This window comes from Notothenia coriiceps, unplaced genomic scaffold (genome assembly GCF_000735185.1).
Source record: "Notothenia coriiceps isolate Sejong01 unplaced genomic scaffold, NC01 NC01_scaffold00006020, whole genome shotgun sequence".
Lineage (NCBI taxonomy): Eukaryota > Metazoa > Chordata > Actinopteri > Perciformes > Nototheniidae > Notothenia > Notothenia coriiceps.
This window is the reverse complement of record NW_011338721.1, coordinates 18,638-33,920: the sequence shown is the minus strand read 5'-3', so window position 1 is coordinate 33,920 and position 15,283 is coordinate 18,638. Positions and strand designations below refer to the sequence as shown.

General features: G+C 38.7%; 3 protein-coding genes across 3 annotated transcripts in view; 1 reads left to right on the top strand and 2 right to left on the bottom strand.

Moving 5' to 3' along the window:
- The window catches only part of tent2 (terminal nucleotidyltransferase 2), a 6,077-nt gene extending 4,953 nt beyond the window's left edge, over positions 1-1,124 (top strand). Inside the window, exon 14 of the mRNA XM_010768771.1 lies at positions 1,102-1,124. Within this exon, the coding sequence (XP_010767073.1) occupies positions 1,102-1,124 (23 nt within the window). The remainder of the gene's footprint in view (positions 1-1,101) is intronic.
- A 1,475-nt stretch (positions 1,125-2,599) lies between these two features.
- irf4a (interferon regulatory factor 4a) lies at positions 2,600-9,272 on the bottom strand. Its single transcript, XM_010768762.1, has 9 exons — positions 9,137-9,272; positions 7,634-7,833; positions 7,255-7,441; positions 6,460-6,542; positions 6,148-6,322; positions 5,749-5,829; positions 4,981-5,382; positions 3,915-4,027; positions 2,600-3,328 (listed from the first exon to the last, which is right to left on the bottom strand). The coding sequence occupies exons 1-9, from the start codon at positions 9,144-9,146 to the stop codon at positions 3,179-3,181; spliced, it is 1,401 nt and encodes a 466-aa protein (XP_010767064.1). The 5' UTR covers positions 9,147-9,272; the 3' UTR covers positions 2,600-3,178.
- Positions 9,273-9,863: 591 nt separating this feature from the next.
- Positions 9,864-13,904, bottom strand: dusp22b (dual specificity phosphatase 22b). Its single transcript, XM_010768761.1, has 7 exons — positions 13,725-13,904; positions 13,256-13,289; positions 13,082-13,164; positions 12,300-12,349; positions 11,448-11,522; positions 10,403-10,574; positions 9,864-10,317 (listed from the first exon to the last, which is right to left on the bottom strand). Exons 1-7 carry the CDS (start codon positions 13,743-13,745, stop codon positions 10,177-10,179), a joined length of 576 nt encoding a protein of 191 aa, XP_010767063.1. The 5' UTR covers positions 13,746-13,904; the 3' UTR covers positions 9,864-10,176.
- Between the last annotated feature and the right edge of the window lie 1,379 nt (positions 13,905-15,283).

The following is a 15,283-nucleotide window of genomic DNA, read 5'->3' as shown; positions in this document are numbered from 1 at the left end:
TGTGTGCCTTGGCATGCACTGCAACATTTGTTTTGTAATTATTTATTTTACTTGTTCGAAATAAATGTATCTATCAATCAATCAATCAAACTGAGGATTTAGCAAGATATATCAGAGTGGTTCCAACTTGTAATCCTTTAAAACAACAGAGAGTCAAACCAGACTCCTCATCAAAGGTTAAACAATGATTAGAAGTCTGAAGATGTATCACACATTTTCTAAGATACTCATTAGTCCTAAATTGTCTCATCTAGCCATAACTCTGATTCTGAGCTATTTGTTGATCTGTTCTACACTTACCAGCAGATGTCAGCAAAAGATTGCTCCAGTTTTATTGTGATACACCCCCATTTCTTTATTGCCTCGGAGCATTGATGTCAGATGAAATAAACATACAATAAATGCACAAACCTACTAAATGCTTCCTGAATATGTAGCTCAAAATCACAACAGAATCATACTAATGTATTAGTATCAACAACTAATACCGTGATCCATGATAATGCCGCTATATCGTATTATTAGCAGTGAAACTCCCAAAACATAATAATCCATGGATAGGAAAAGTAGCAATAACAGAATAAAAAAGATTTACACATCAAATAAACACTGGTTTTTGTGAAGATATATGTTGATATAGATATATGACTTTTTTTAAAGTGGAAAAAATAAGCATAAAGTTCAACATAATTTTGTATGATGTATCACCAGTTGTCTAAACAGATTAAGCAGCTGTCTGGTTAAATAGTGACTGAGTGAAAATGTTGCATTCATGGTACAGTAGTTTCATTTCTCCGTAATAACCTTTTTTTTCTGAACTTTGGGGCATCAGTTGACTAAGATGTCTGCTGTCCGATGTCGCTTGGAGTAACGGCTCATTCGGGCGGAAAAACTGAAGCCTAACTACAAATGATGTGGCTTCCTGCAGAGGGGGAAACACCATGGTAAAAGTGTGAATGTGCTTTTTTTGTTTTTGTCTTTTTTCTCTCATTTGAAAATTGAGATTTTAAAGATAATACATCAAAGAAGATATGAGTAGTAGACAATTCATCATTTTATTTCAAAATATACCTATACTCTTTTTTCATTGTGATTTTTCAGATACGTTGTACAAAAAGCTCTAACAATTTCTTTCTGTATGCACTTTTTGTGTGAGTTCCTGTGTAGCTTGTCCTGAATGTTTTACTTTAACTGTTAAGTGTGACGTGTAATGGGTGTGCATGACCGTGTTAGTCACTGATGTTGTAGGTGGGGGAGTTACATGTTTTTATCCTGAGTCCATAAATGTCAGTTCCTGATAACAGTAATATGCAACTGTGTGACACACACATGAGCCCACCTACACACATGCACACACATTGCCCTTTACTACACACACCTGAACACACACTGTTTATCACAACATTACACTGTACATGAAGCTGGTAACAATTTTACTATTACGATTTGATTTTAAATTGGTTAAGTAATAGTTAACAACATGTCAACCAGTAAGTGATTTATGGTTTAGGCAAACACTCACAAAAGGAAAAACATTCCCGCCTGTGATTTTGGTCAGACTTTTGCCATTGTGAAAGTGATGTGGTTTAAGTGTGAAGGAAGTATATCTAGAGATCGAAACTCTGTCCCACAGAAGAAAAACATTACAAAACATTATCCTATGCTGCAACATCAGCCTTCAGGACTTAAAACACTAAAGGGGATTGCATTATTCTCACTATTGGATGTTTATGTCCTATGATAAATACACAATCCTCCATAGGTTGTTAAGATATGAAAATAGCTTTTGTTTGGACCAGTTACCTCCAGTATGAGAAGTCCTACAGTACCCGCAGGCATGGGAACCAGAGAGCTCTTCTCTGGCTGAACTTGCACACACACCACAAAGGTAGTTTTTCTTCCCATTTGTGAGGCCTTAAGTTTCAGGTCAAGAGGAACAGGTACAGTTTCTTGCAAGTTACAGGATGAGTGTGATGTTTCCAGTCAATCACCTTCAGTCCAGACAGGTCAAGGCCACCCTCTCTCTCTGAGGAGAAGGACCTTGAGGCCCAAGCGGTTCTCTGGTTGTGTTCGGTAAGCCAGTGGTCACTTAACCTTTATTTTGTAGCTTTTGAGAGGTTTGCGTAAGTGTAAGAGGTTTAGTCAACATGTGGTTTTCAAAGAAGATTGTTTCAGACACCTTTTTTGCAGTATTTCACAAGATAAAGCAAGAAAAAAAAATCAATGAATAGAGAAAAATGAATAGCCATGATTTTATGCAGAAAAATAGAAATATAAAAATCTAAGTTTTCTGGTGACTTATGAGATCACCTTGTGGTAGATGTTCAGTTTGGTTTAATTTAACAAAATCAGATATCTTTAAAAAGTGACCCAGATTCAGCAGAAGTTGTAGCTTCACCAGTAGCTTCGTCTACTACACCACCAGACCAGCGATAACATCATTTTTTTAATCAAACTTCTTCTTTTCTTTACAATGAACCAAGACTCCAGGTTAACCAAGGACCAAGCAATTATATTGTTGACTTTTCACTTGCTCACTCAAGTAAATCGCACAGCAAGCACTGTACTGTATGTGATAAAAGTTTTGAATCAGAGAAAGAGCTGTGTTGACTAAGTTTAAAAGGCAGAGTTTGTGATTGTTCCACTTAAGTGTGTGAGTGCAACAAACACATTGTCAAACCTGTGAAGATGCAATAAATATTCATTCATGCTCTGCTGTGTCCCTTTGACATATCAGTGTTTGTCTTAGGGGCCATTCTTCCTGTGCACCTGTGCTAGTACTTCCTGTCTCAGTCGCCCTTCGCTCCCCTCATACCCCCCACCCTCAAACCGCATCCTTCTCACTGTCACAATAATACTTGTAGAATGAAAAAAAAGCCAGTACTACACAGTCACAGACTTAAAGGCTACGAAGCTAGGTGTGCAAGTGAAAACAACAGGGTCTTCCCCATCTTTACCCCTCAGTACAATGCCAGCTTCGACTATCTACAGTACTCTGCAGTCATAAGGCGTGAGAAATTGTAAACTATACATTCACAGTTATACCCTACTGTGTGTGTGTGTGTGTGTGTGTGTGTGTGTGTGTGTGTGTGTGTGTGTGTGTGTGTGTGTGTGTGTGTGTGTGTGTGTGTGTGTGTGTGTGTGTGTGTGTGTGTGTGTGTGAGAGAGTGTCTGATTGTTACTCCTGAATATGCTGTAGGGGTCTCTGGGAAGGATAGTCGACGGTTAGAGATGTATTCTGTTCCTGGATGTGATCAAAAGCCCGCAGGTAGTGGCCATTGTTCTGCTGGTAATAGTGCACCAGTTTTTTGGCAAACACTGGCTCCACCTAAAATAAAACAAGGTATGTGTATGACATATATGTGACTGCATTTAGCAACTGCCTCTTTAGTAGTATGGCAACAAATAACTGAATTACTTACGTCATTTCATATTGATGTTATTTTCAATTAAAGATAACAGCAAGTGGAAACTGTTAAGGACATTTAGCTTTAGTTTCTGCTAAGGCTAGCCATGCTATCTGACAGCTAGCATTTTAATTTCAGGCTTCATGTCAGGCTCACCCTCAGGTGTTGTTTTTACAATAATGACCGCCTCGCTGCACATTATCGCTATTTGGCCTTATTTTAAGTTCCGTAAACTCGGTAAGAGCACATTTAAAAAGGTGTTCTCACAAATATTACACAAGTTACTTAACAAAAGGTCAAATTCAAGTACACATAAAGTGTACTGGAATGTTGTGTTAGTAAGAGAATACTGAGGTCTGTCATTCCATAAAATAGCCTCACTAATGCAAACTACCTAAAACCAATTATGGAATAGCCATTATTAATAATAACAACACTAATTAAAAGCTACCATGCTTTAAATAAATGCTTTGAATTACAAGGTAAAGCTCTGTAGTTTATGGTTACCTGTGCTGTGATCATCTTCCTCTGGCGCTGTGGGTCGGGGTACTCGTCTCCAAAACATAACACCACCTGATATCTTGGTACATGTCGGCCATTATGGACAAATTCTTGGAGCTCTGAAAGAAACAGAGCAATGAATGAGTGCTTTTAACACAAAAACACACTCCAGGACTTCACATTAAAAATAACAGTAAACTAAGAATTCAAATCCCCAAATTGCAGCACACTTTCCCTTATCATGGGGATTTTCTGGAAACTACTGATGTGGATGATGGAAATTTCCTTGTGAAACGTCACACAAAATACTATTTTGTCACAGAGTGTGGTGGACCACAGGAGGTGGGTGGGGACTCCACACAGTTTGGCCCCCTGTAAAGAATGTGACTTGATCATTTAGAGCTACTTCTGTGAGGTACTTACACAGCGTAAGAACCTGCGGCCTCTCCCTTATTATTTTATCATTCACAACACAGCAATCTTCAACATGACCACAACCATCATAATACTGTAAATGTTGAAGTTAAACTAGCAGTAAATGACAAATCCATAAACTCTGTTTTTTAAATAGCATCTAGTCCATTGGATAAGAAATATATTTATTGAATACCTGTACTGAAAATACATTTAATTAATTTATGTACTTTAGTAGAATTTTAAGTCACTTATGTGTTACTAGAATCCCTTTATTGAGGAAATCTTTGCTTTTTAGTGTATTTATCAGACAGCTTAAGTTACAACTGTACATATTCAAATGTTATATACACAACATTTGATCATGGAATTAAACATGGCTGTAAAATCAAACTACCTAACTGTATATAAAATACTTTAAATTGCTGCTTACATGGTAATACTTTTTAATTAAAGATATTTCTTCAGAGAAGAAGACATACATTTAATAAAATAAGATAAGATCAACTTTAGGAACAATTACAAATATAAGACTATTATTTACAATTTTAATCTATTATATTTATATTTTCAATGAATAGAGGCTGTCATATGATGCTTCCTTTGAGGAGAATGTGGTGTCGGGCTAGTCAAAAATCGGAACAAAATGAGTGCTTACCAATGAGAAATTGCTGGGTGTCAAACAGTTTGCATGGCTGCTCCTTCTCCAGCTTGTTGGGTTTATCCATATATGGAGCCATGGGTCCCTCCCAGTACACTCGTCCCTGGCAGAGGCGATTAGCATATAACCCATCAGCCGTCATCCACAAAAGCACACCCTTCTCCAGTACGATAGGAAGCATGTCAGCCCCCTGCCTCTGAGACTCGGGGTACGGGAATGGAAAGAGGATGGTTTCCGCCCCGCTGTGAAGCTTGTCCTCTGAGCTTGGGGAAGAAGAGGAGGAAGATGATGGAGAGGAGGAGGAAGAAGAAGAGGTGATCCGACATCCTTCTGGGCTGGTGGTGGTAACCTCCTTCACCATAGACTCTCTGTAGTATAAGGACACATGCAGGCTGAAATCTGGAAGAAAGAGAGGAACGTTTAATCGATATACCAACAAAAACCCAACAACTCACAGCCTGAACATATTGGGGGTCTGAAATGTCAAGCGTAAATAGAATACAACTGTTTTCTCAGTATTGTTGGCATGCAGAGAACCACTCACTTCTCTTACAATAATATTTCCACCCCTTTCAAGAAAAAAAAAAAATATTCAGTATCATGAGTTTAGAATGGGAAAGTAAGAACGGATTTAACAATGTTTTTGAGGTTTTTTTTCTGTAAATGCAAATATCTTTTAAATAGTAAACAAGCTCATGGGTAAATGTCTTTCTGAATACGTCCACACATATACTGTATGTTAAATGAGTGCAGGATGATTCATACCTGTTATGGAATTACTTTGGTCGAATGAATACAAAGGCAGTTGAGACTCTGACAGGTAGGTGTGGAAGGAGAGCTGAAAACCTGTGCAGTATAAACAAAAAAACACTGGTCATAATTAGAGTAGTAGCTGTCAACAGCCACTGCGACACTTATTTGCAGGAATGAAGGTCTTATTTAAATCGCAGACATTTTAAAACACTGGATTACCTACAAGTCACTAATAAAACCTTTTTACCTGTTAAAGCATTACACAATGTTAGATATAGCTGTCTTGTACACCAAATTAAATGCAAGAAAGGAATTTCACCACATCTGCTAGTTATTAGAGTCACACTCACATAGATGGTCAACAATTCCATCTATATATTCAGTAGTTTTATAATCCTGGCCACATCATACCGTTATCTGTGTGTGACCCCGGCCAAGCCCGGCTGAACGCTGACGGGTAGTGGCTCGAACCATACTGCAGCTCTGCATGTGGCCCGTGATGATGTGGAGGAGGAAGCGGTTGTTGTTCTGGGGGTGAGTAATCCCTCCAGTCCCTTCTCTCCTGAGAAACCATATAACCAGATACCTGAGAAGGAACCACATGGACGGTCACTCCGGAAAGACTTTATTAAACCAAGACATTTGCAATCAGAACACTGAGGATTAATTGTATGTGCATGGACCAGTCTATAGCATGCAGAAGCCACAAAACAATCTGCTGACCTGGTTCTGCAGAGACGTATAAGGAGGAACATAGCCAAGGGAATTTGCATGTGATGGTGTCTCCTCCATACTCATCTTCATACCTGTGGATGTACAAAAGCAGTAAAAAAAAATCTGATAATTGGTCTTCAATATTTGCTACGAAAGCAGTGCTTCTACCATCCTCCAAAAAAAATAAGTACTAACATATTTGACAATTATCAAGGATCATAACACAGTTTTATATTAAAGAATAAGTATATAGTATATATGATGCTTAGAGCACTTGTGAGGTCCTGTATTTCAATTTAAGTAATTCCAACTGACAACTGACTAAATCCTGTTGATTTCGATTTGCTAGCTCAGAGAGCAAGAACTGCTCGGGTGTGACAAAAACTGTTGTATGATGGCAGACACTTGGTTATGCAAGGCTGGAGTTCGCCTGGTTGTGTTATGTGCACCCTGCGCTTAGTAACCGAAGCCCTCTAAAAAAAGCACTACGGCCTCTTTGGTACATGCTTTGGCTTCCTTTGTGCTTCCTGCCTCATCAGACACAACTGCAGAGGTGCATATGTGAAATGTGGCCAATAGTATGTGAATAAAGTTAGATGCTATGTGAAATGCAGGAGTGTCGTGTAATGTAATCAAACAAACCATAGCTATGGAACAGCTTTACATTTTACAGTCTGTTATCAAATTCTAAGCATAAACTATTTTACTTATCTTGAAACATCTGTCACCACATGCATTGGTGGCTGAGTGTGTTTCTCACAAACTACACTGTATGTTAGATAGATGATGTCTGCATGCACGTACCTCTTTTGGCTGCCTCTGGAATTATTCTGTAGACTTTATAGGGGTCTGTGATGTCCAGTTGGCTTCTTTGCACTAACTCATCAAAGTCATTGCTTTTATTAAGAGCACAGCGTAGTCTTGTTTTCCATGTGGGGGGGTCTGGCTTGTCGACTCCTTCCTTATATTTTCCCTTAAACAATGCCCATGCCTGAAACAATCATTTAGCAGATTAATATATAGTGCCTCTTCTAACATAGACATGACTGAAGTACCAACACTTTTTTTAAGTTGGCCTTCTGAGGAATTGTTTTTTGCATTAACACAAAATCTATATATGTGTTTAAATGCAACAGTTGGAGGCATCAGGTGCAGTGTGAGAGGAAAGGTAGGATGGTCTGACCTTGAAGAGAGCAGCATCCTCGTCTCTGTTATAGTCTTGTTTTCCTGCATGTTTCCACGGAATCCTAAAGATACTTTTTTCCTCATTTTCCCAGACCAGGCCACCATAGAGTCTGCTGTCAATCTGATCTATCAGCCACTGTCTCAGTTTGCCGTTGCCACAGCTGACTGTCAAGCCACTGTCCTCGTCCAGGTTCATCTCTGCAAAAATAAAGAACAAAATATAGCGTCTAACTGAAGAGTAGGCCCAGTAAAGTGATGCAGTTATAATTATACTTGTTGTAATGTAAAGTGTTTCTTTAAATTAATCTGAGAATCTAAGATTGACGAGATTTTTGGTTTATCATAAAACAGTACAAGTTTCATTAGTATAATTTCTACTGTAGCTAAAATGATTTTTCAATTAAAATACTTTTAGAGATAAAAGAGATGTTAGTGTTAGTTAGCACTTCCCCTCCGCAGCCCTATAGCTGCAATATTAGCAATCAATTTGAATGAATTTTAACTAGCCATGCTTTGGATTCTTTTGGCCATACTGATTTTTAAAAAGAAAGGATATGACAGTAGAGGTCCATGTGGGAAGTCTACTTCAGGTTTAGCACCTACATATCTGTGAGAGAAAAATAACTGACTAATTTAAGACATGTATGACTAGAAACAAACGTACTTTAGCGTAGCTATAATTAAATTATAGCAGAGTTTTAAGACAACTGCCATTATACATGATGCAATATATATATGCATGTTTTAATATAGTAGTACATATACTTAATTGCATTATCCAGGTGCTTGTAATTTACTCAAATTCAATGTGAAAATACTTTGTATACTTTGAACCTTTACTCCACATTTTGAAGAAAATATTGTAATATTTACAGAGATTAGTTACTTTGTAGGTTCATATTTGTATTACAAAGATTAAATTGACTTGTGAATTATGACGTACTATCATAAATAAGGATATAATAAGGACGTTGAGGGTATCTCCACCTTTACCAGCTGCAACATTACAATTGTTTTCCATAAATTGATCACTAATTAGAATCCAGTGATATAATATTTGTCTCCCCCCCCCCCCTAAAATGGGTTACTTTTAATTTTGGTAATTTAAGTATATTTTGATTATAATACTTATGTACTTTAATGTAATATAATCTGGTAGTACTACTTTTACTTAAGTAAAACATGTGAGTTCTTCTTCCACCACTGTACTGTATAGGCTATGCTAATAATACATTTGATCACTATGACTTCATGTGAACAGTTCAGTTGAACTTTTGGTATTTCTTAAATGTATTTCAAGATTTATTTAACTTACACACCTTCTAAATTCAATAACAAAACAATGGTATCATTAGATTAGAACTAGCAAACTTGATGCTACAGAGGTGATTGAGATCAAGCATTTTATCCTCACTGAATTTGCTGGGGTTCATTGGTTCAATACAAATGTAATGAATAACAATGTTGAAAATCATTTAAAAAAGGAGCTTCTGCAGCTTACCGTTGATCATGCGAACTCTCCCCGCTGAAATCTGTTATTAAGGTCTCGGTTTACTGTTCTTAAATGTTCTCACATCTTGATTTTTCAAAGGGAGGGGCCTCTCGGTCTCTGTGAAGTTGAAGAGGAGATGCGCAGTAATCAGGCGCTCATTTCTGTGAAACTTAGCGCCAACGCACTGCGGTGGGGAATCCCTCTGAAACCGTGAGCAGACACCAGGACCAAGTGGAACAGTTACCTGTACATAATTTTTCCAATGCAAAATATTTCCCCCACGTGTTTTTTGTTTTACCAAAAGCCTACACGTGCAGTCTAATTTCCAGTGAACTGTTGATTCGTTTTTTTTCCTGTTATACGGGGGAAACTAAATTGAGGCATGAGGAACCAACCAAAGTCAAAAGACACATGGTTGAATCCGAACATTAGTTTTTGGCTACATTAGTATTACTGCCCTCCAGTGGCTATCAATGCGCATGACCTGCAGTTATCTACAGTTTAAAGACTATCAAATATCTTATCAATCTGAAATGTATGTTTTTTTTAATGCTTTATAGCAAGTAAGTAAGTCATAAAATATCATGTGATTACAGAATGTGCTCTTGGTGTTTTGGATGTCACCATGCATGACTTACCTTGCACATTAGACAAACAGGAAGACAACCAGGAAACAGAGATGTGAACACAACACAATGTGTTCTTATCACCTTTGATATGACAACCCACCACAGCGTTTTAGTGTACCCCTTTTATTTTTCTCAACTGGAAATTATCGTGACACAGTACAAAAAACACAGCATTCATAAATTAAAAAAACAATATCACCAGAAACATCAACCATACTAAAAATGAATATGTGCTGTAACATGTTAATTGTCTCTTAGAGTGTTCATAATATTTAGTGATTACTCCAACGTCGATAAACCTCCTGTCAGTAGTCCTCTCTAAAGCATATTAGCTCTCCAGATAGGTAAAGAGTACTGCAGCTTCAGATGGTGGTGTAATCCTCCAGGCTGAGCGGCAAAATATCTCACAAACATTTCTGATCAGATACCTCCAGGTGGAGTAGAGGCCTTTTTTTCTACGCTCTCACCATCAGCTTTAGTCATCTTTGCAAGCAACTCACGTAGATCGGCCTCATCATTGAAAGGGTTGTCCTTATATTCATTTTGTAGCCATTCTCTGAACTGCAGAAAAAAATAACAGCTTGCAAAAGAAACATACGAAATGCAAGACACTGATGGTGCACTCTCTCCAGTTCCTAGCACTGACCTGTTTGGCTTGAGTAGCCTCAAACTCTCGGAGCTGGTGCTGAAAGCCCCTGTTGGGCCCAGCACAGGGCCGGACCACCTTGACTGCGGCCAGCGCCTCCTGCCAGCCCAGTCCCGTCACCGTCATGATATAAGCCACCACCAGGGTGACACTGCGGGACACCCCTGCCAAACTGTAAGCATAGATGAATGGACAATAAGTATAATGAAATGAACCCAAACTGTAATCTCTTTTGAATATGTAAAGTGTGTAAAAAGCACATAAGCATCCTGGACATGATTGGGTTTGGTACTGTTCTATATTCTGGCTATGTTTTGTGCACGTAACATATCATATCCTGGTTTGAGGAATTGTCAATAAGCCTACTGGTTTTGTAAAACTGAAATACTTATGTAAACATTCCCTTAAGGTAGGTTACAGCTGGTTAAAAACTAGGCAGCTAATGTACATGTAAATATACTATATGAGTACTAGAACTAAACCAGCTTGTATAGGATTGGGTAAAATACACAGTAGAGTCACAGTAGTAAATATCAGATTAAAATATACATTAGGCAATATCAACCAGACTACTGATGATGCCAGATAGACAGAGAAAATGCATTGACAGAGTGGTAAAATATGGTGTGGAAACTGATTGGATGAACACTTTAAACATCTTAAAGAAATATAAAGTATTAACTCAATTAATAATATAGTAAAATCAACGGTAACATGCAGATGTTTATAAATACTGTAGCCTCTTGTTCCCCTGTATTTCTGAGAAGACCATCAGTCTAACCAAATATAACTTTCCCCTGTGAACATATGGTCAGCTACCCCAGTACACAAACACAATGTGGCCAGCCTTGTTACTGTACTCTGTTTCGGGAAGTTCAAGAATAGGCTTTTGCTTATCATTTAATCCCCTCTGTGCAGCAGTTACACATGAGTTAACTTGTGTACTTGGTTAATCTGTTTCAGCTTTTGGGTAGCATCTCTTTCCTGTGAGTGAACTTTGAATCAATCTTTGAAGTATAGATATAACAAGCTGTCTTAATCTCACCAGTGAACGAGGCAGCCTTCTCCTTTCAGGCGGGACTCGTGCATGAACATTATACTTTGCTTAAAGTGCTGAGTCCTGTGAAGCAAATAAAGTATGTTAACATAATAAATCATTATGAGATCACAGCAAGAACTACTATTGAGAGCGGTGACTAAAGGTGGATTGCTTAACAGTTATTCTTACATACCAGTAGTATTTTTTGCACCTGACTTGTCAAACCCTTTTTATGTCTTATCCTGGATGGTTCAGGATGGGGGTGTGTTCATATCAGGTTTGAAAAAGTCTGTGTCATATTTCGCACAACAGGTTTCAAACACCTCGCAGTGTGAATGTAAGAGGTATTAGGCAACGGGGGTAGTAAGGGTGACAAGGGCATCGGCGTGCATACAGTACGTGTGTATAAATATGTGCATGTGCAAGTGGTATAAATAGAGACACAGCGCTGCAGAACTGAGCTGTTGGACTTCCTTCCTGCTGAAAGACCGTCTGATATGTGAATTTGGCCATAGAAGATCTGTGTTGGCATGTGTGTCTAAATCAGGGTAGCATTTTGTGATACATGCACCACCCTTGATTTTTCATAGCATGCATTTGGGAATGTCATGTCCTCATGTCAATTAAAAAACAACAACAACCATGCACCAAAGAGCTGAATCCAGCTGTGTTCTAGTTTAGAGACTAAGTCTAGTTTAATGTTAAGCTTGTGGAAGCATATCATTTACACGTTAGGTTGAAAGAAATGAACCTCAGACACCCACACAGTGCAGCCTCAAATGCATGCTGTACTCTCTCTCTGCCTCAGCCCGTCATTGTTCTGTGCCTTGTTGCTGTGCTGCACATGTTGGTACTTACAGGTTTTGTGTGGGCAAGTCAGCTGCTGAAATGCATAGATAGGTCATCTCCTGAGGGAAAAAAGTATTATAGTTACCCATCAGCAGTCCCTTACTCTGATGAATTTTAACACAGAATAACAAACAGCTGGTGATAAATATCACTGAAGGCTATGTGGTGAGCACAGGCTGTGCTTTTTATTTGGGAAATAAATATCCACATTATTCATGCTTAGCTATTAATAAATGTATTCAAATAATAGTATAATAGAAAATTGTGTGATACTTAATTTTCTTATCGCACCAGCCCTTAACTGAAGCTTCTTATGTATTTGCAGTTTTTTGCAAACCTACTCAAAATCCATTACATAGAAAAAATAATGAAGCGAAACAGCACAATCCACAGTGGCTGAAGCAAAAACAAACGCCTACTCTTAAACCCACGCAGGCACACAAATCAGCACATTGACCCAACCAACTGTTGTTGACTGGCATTTTTCCTGATACTTCAACCATCACATGAGTATGAAACTCCTTCTTACTGTTTACTCACTCACTCGGGACTGACAACTGTTTGCTCAAGAACAGAACATTTTCCTTACCAACCTGACAGACTGGTTTATGGACAATGAGTTCTCTTATCATGTTCACTGTACTAATTCACCAAGAGGGGGCTCAGCCCATCAGATCTGTTCCTCCTCATTTGATGTATCACTCTGTTTAAGAGATTAATGAGAAATATAGATGCAAACTAAGGGAACAAGGTGTTACAGTAGATGTATAACAAGTAGATGAGCTTCTCACCTGGAGGATGGGAGCTGCACTGTCATGAATTGACAGGATGTGTGTGATGTTGTTTCTGGCTAACTGTTCTCGGTCTCTGGCATCTGACACAAAGAAATAACAACACAATCACATACAATTGGTATGGGGGGTCATAACGAAGATAAAACGGTTCAAAAAAACTATTAGACACACCTTTGAAATTCCCCAAGTACAAGTCAGGCAGGACCTACAGTATAGAAGGACAGAGATCAAGTTCAGAATCAGACATGGTCAAAGCATCATAGTGAGAAGGTGCAGCAGCTGCAGGGAATTTGAAACAGCTGACTCAAATGACACCCTGAAAATATGAAGTGATAATTAGAAATCGAAATTTTCAGAGCTTTTGACGAGATTATTTTACCACAATATCAGTAAAATAATCCCCATTATGTTAAATATTCACCACTTTAAGTAATAAAGCAATCAATGTTATATTGATTTAAAAATACGTCATTTCTTATTAAATCATGCCAATCTAATATAGGCCTACGCAACTTTTTTTTCCATGAACATCTCAAAGACTTTATGGTAAAATGAAATCGCCTTAATTACTCTCAAAAACACTGAGGAATACTTGTATATGAACTCAGCGCCAGTCGCTTGCAACAGATGAGAGTCGTACCTTATTGATGCCATTCCCCATGCTGAAAGATCGTCTAATTGAAAAGAAATGCCACGCTGTGTTTCCTCGTTGTTTAAAAATGCTTATCCAGCGGCTTGACGGCTTCCCAAACCCACTGTAGTGGTACAAATACAGTAGCTCCGTTTCCGAGCAAAGCAGAGCACTGCTTCCCAAGCTACACGCGTTGAATTCTGGGAACTGTAGTTTTCTGATAAAAGGACAGCAACGTTCAGGGATACACAGGATAGGAAGATTGAACCATTAATCTCTCCTGAAAAATGGCAGGCAATCTAAGACCTTTATGGCAGCAGGCCAGTGCCAGCTCCTTAGAAACATGATATTCACTTTGCCACCAAAAACAAAACAAAAAAGCCCCCTAATAACCATTACAGTAAAGCCTCATTTCACAGTACACATTTTGTAATTGCAGTGTAAACACCTGTGCTATTATTTAGCATTAATGTTGGCCCTGTTCCATTAAGGCAATCCGAAACCTCGCATCAGGGGCCACCCCTCCCTACAGGCCGATCACACAGACTATGTGTGGCCTCACCTCGCGGAGGAGGCCTCATCTTGCAGAGGGTCTTCATTTTGCAGAGGCGCGCCTATACAGTCTAAGCGCGCCACAGTTTCGCCGCTGCGAGGCTCCACTAGCATCACCCCGTCGACGCTCGAGACACAGAGGGCCTAATCATATAACTTTGCGCATGGGGCCACAAGTTGGCCAGGGGCGGCCCTGCCTAGCATTGTACATGGCAGCCTTTTTCTTAATACATCCATGATGTTGACTCACTCGAATGGCTGTGACAGGTTCAAAAGAGTTGGATAATAATAAAATGTATTGATAACAGCTGTGTTTACAGATCAATGCCATGTCTTTTTTTATGCTGCTGCAACAAAAACATTTCCCAAATTAGGATCAATAAAGTACTATCTTATGTTATCTATCTTATTTTATTGTAGCACATTATCAACTCTGGTGACTCATCACCTCAATCCACAATAAGATAAATTAAGAAGCAATCAACAGCATGGGTAACTTCAGGAGTGCTATTAACAGAGAAATGATGGCAGCTGTTCTGTACTGATTATAAACACGTTAAAACATCAACAGGAAGTAATGCTACCCACTGCCCCACATTGACAGCACCGTGACAGCACGTTGACACCGCAGGCGACAGTGGTTTAACTTCCTGGTGATCTGTTGTTGCTATGCTGGGCAGTGTGTGACCACCAGACTATAAAAGAAGGTGTCTGCCTACTAAACACTGCTCCACATGCGCAATTGCCTCTTGTACCATGATTGGAGCTGGAAAATATTAAGTGGGCTGGATATCAGTCCACTCAATGCTGATACATTTCGCCTCCATATCAATCATACTGTTATTCTGGTCTCTATTTGTCTAAAATAGCCATAATCTCATAGTTGAATAACTGAAATCATGTGTGCTGTTGATAATAAAGTTGTTTTATTGCATGGACTTCTGTAAAGAATTATTGGAAAATCTGACTGATAATACGACCTTAACAAAATTAGTCCTATAGCCATTTATTAAACA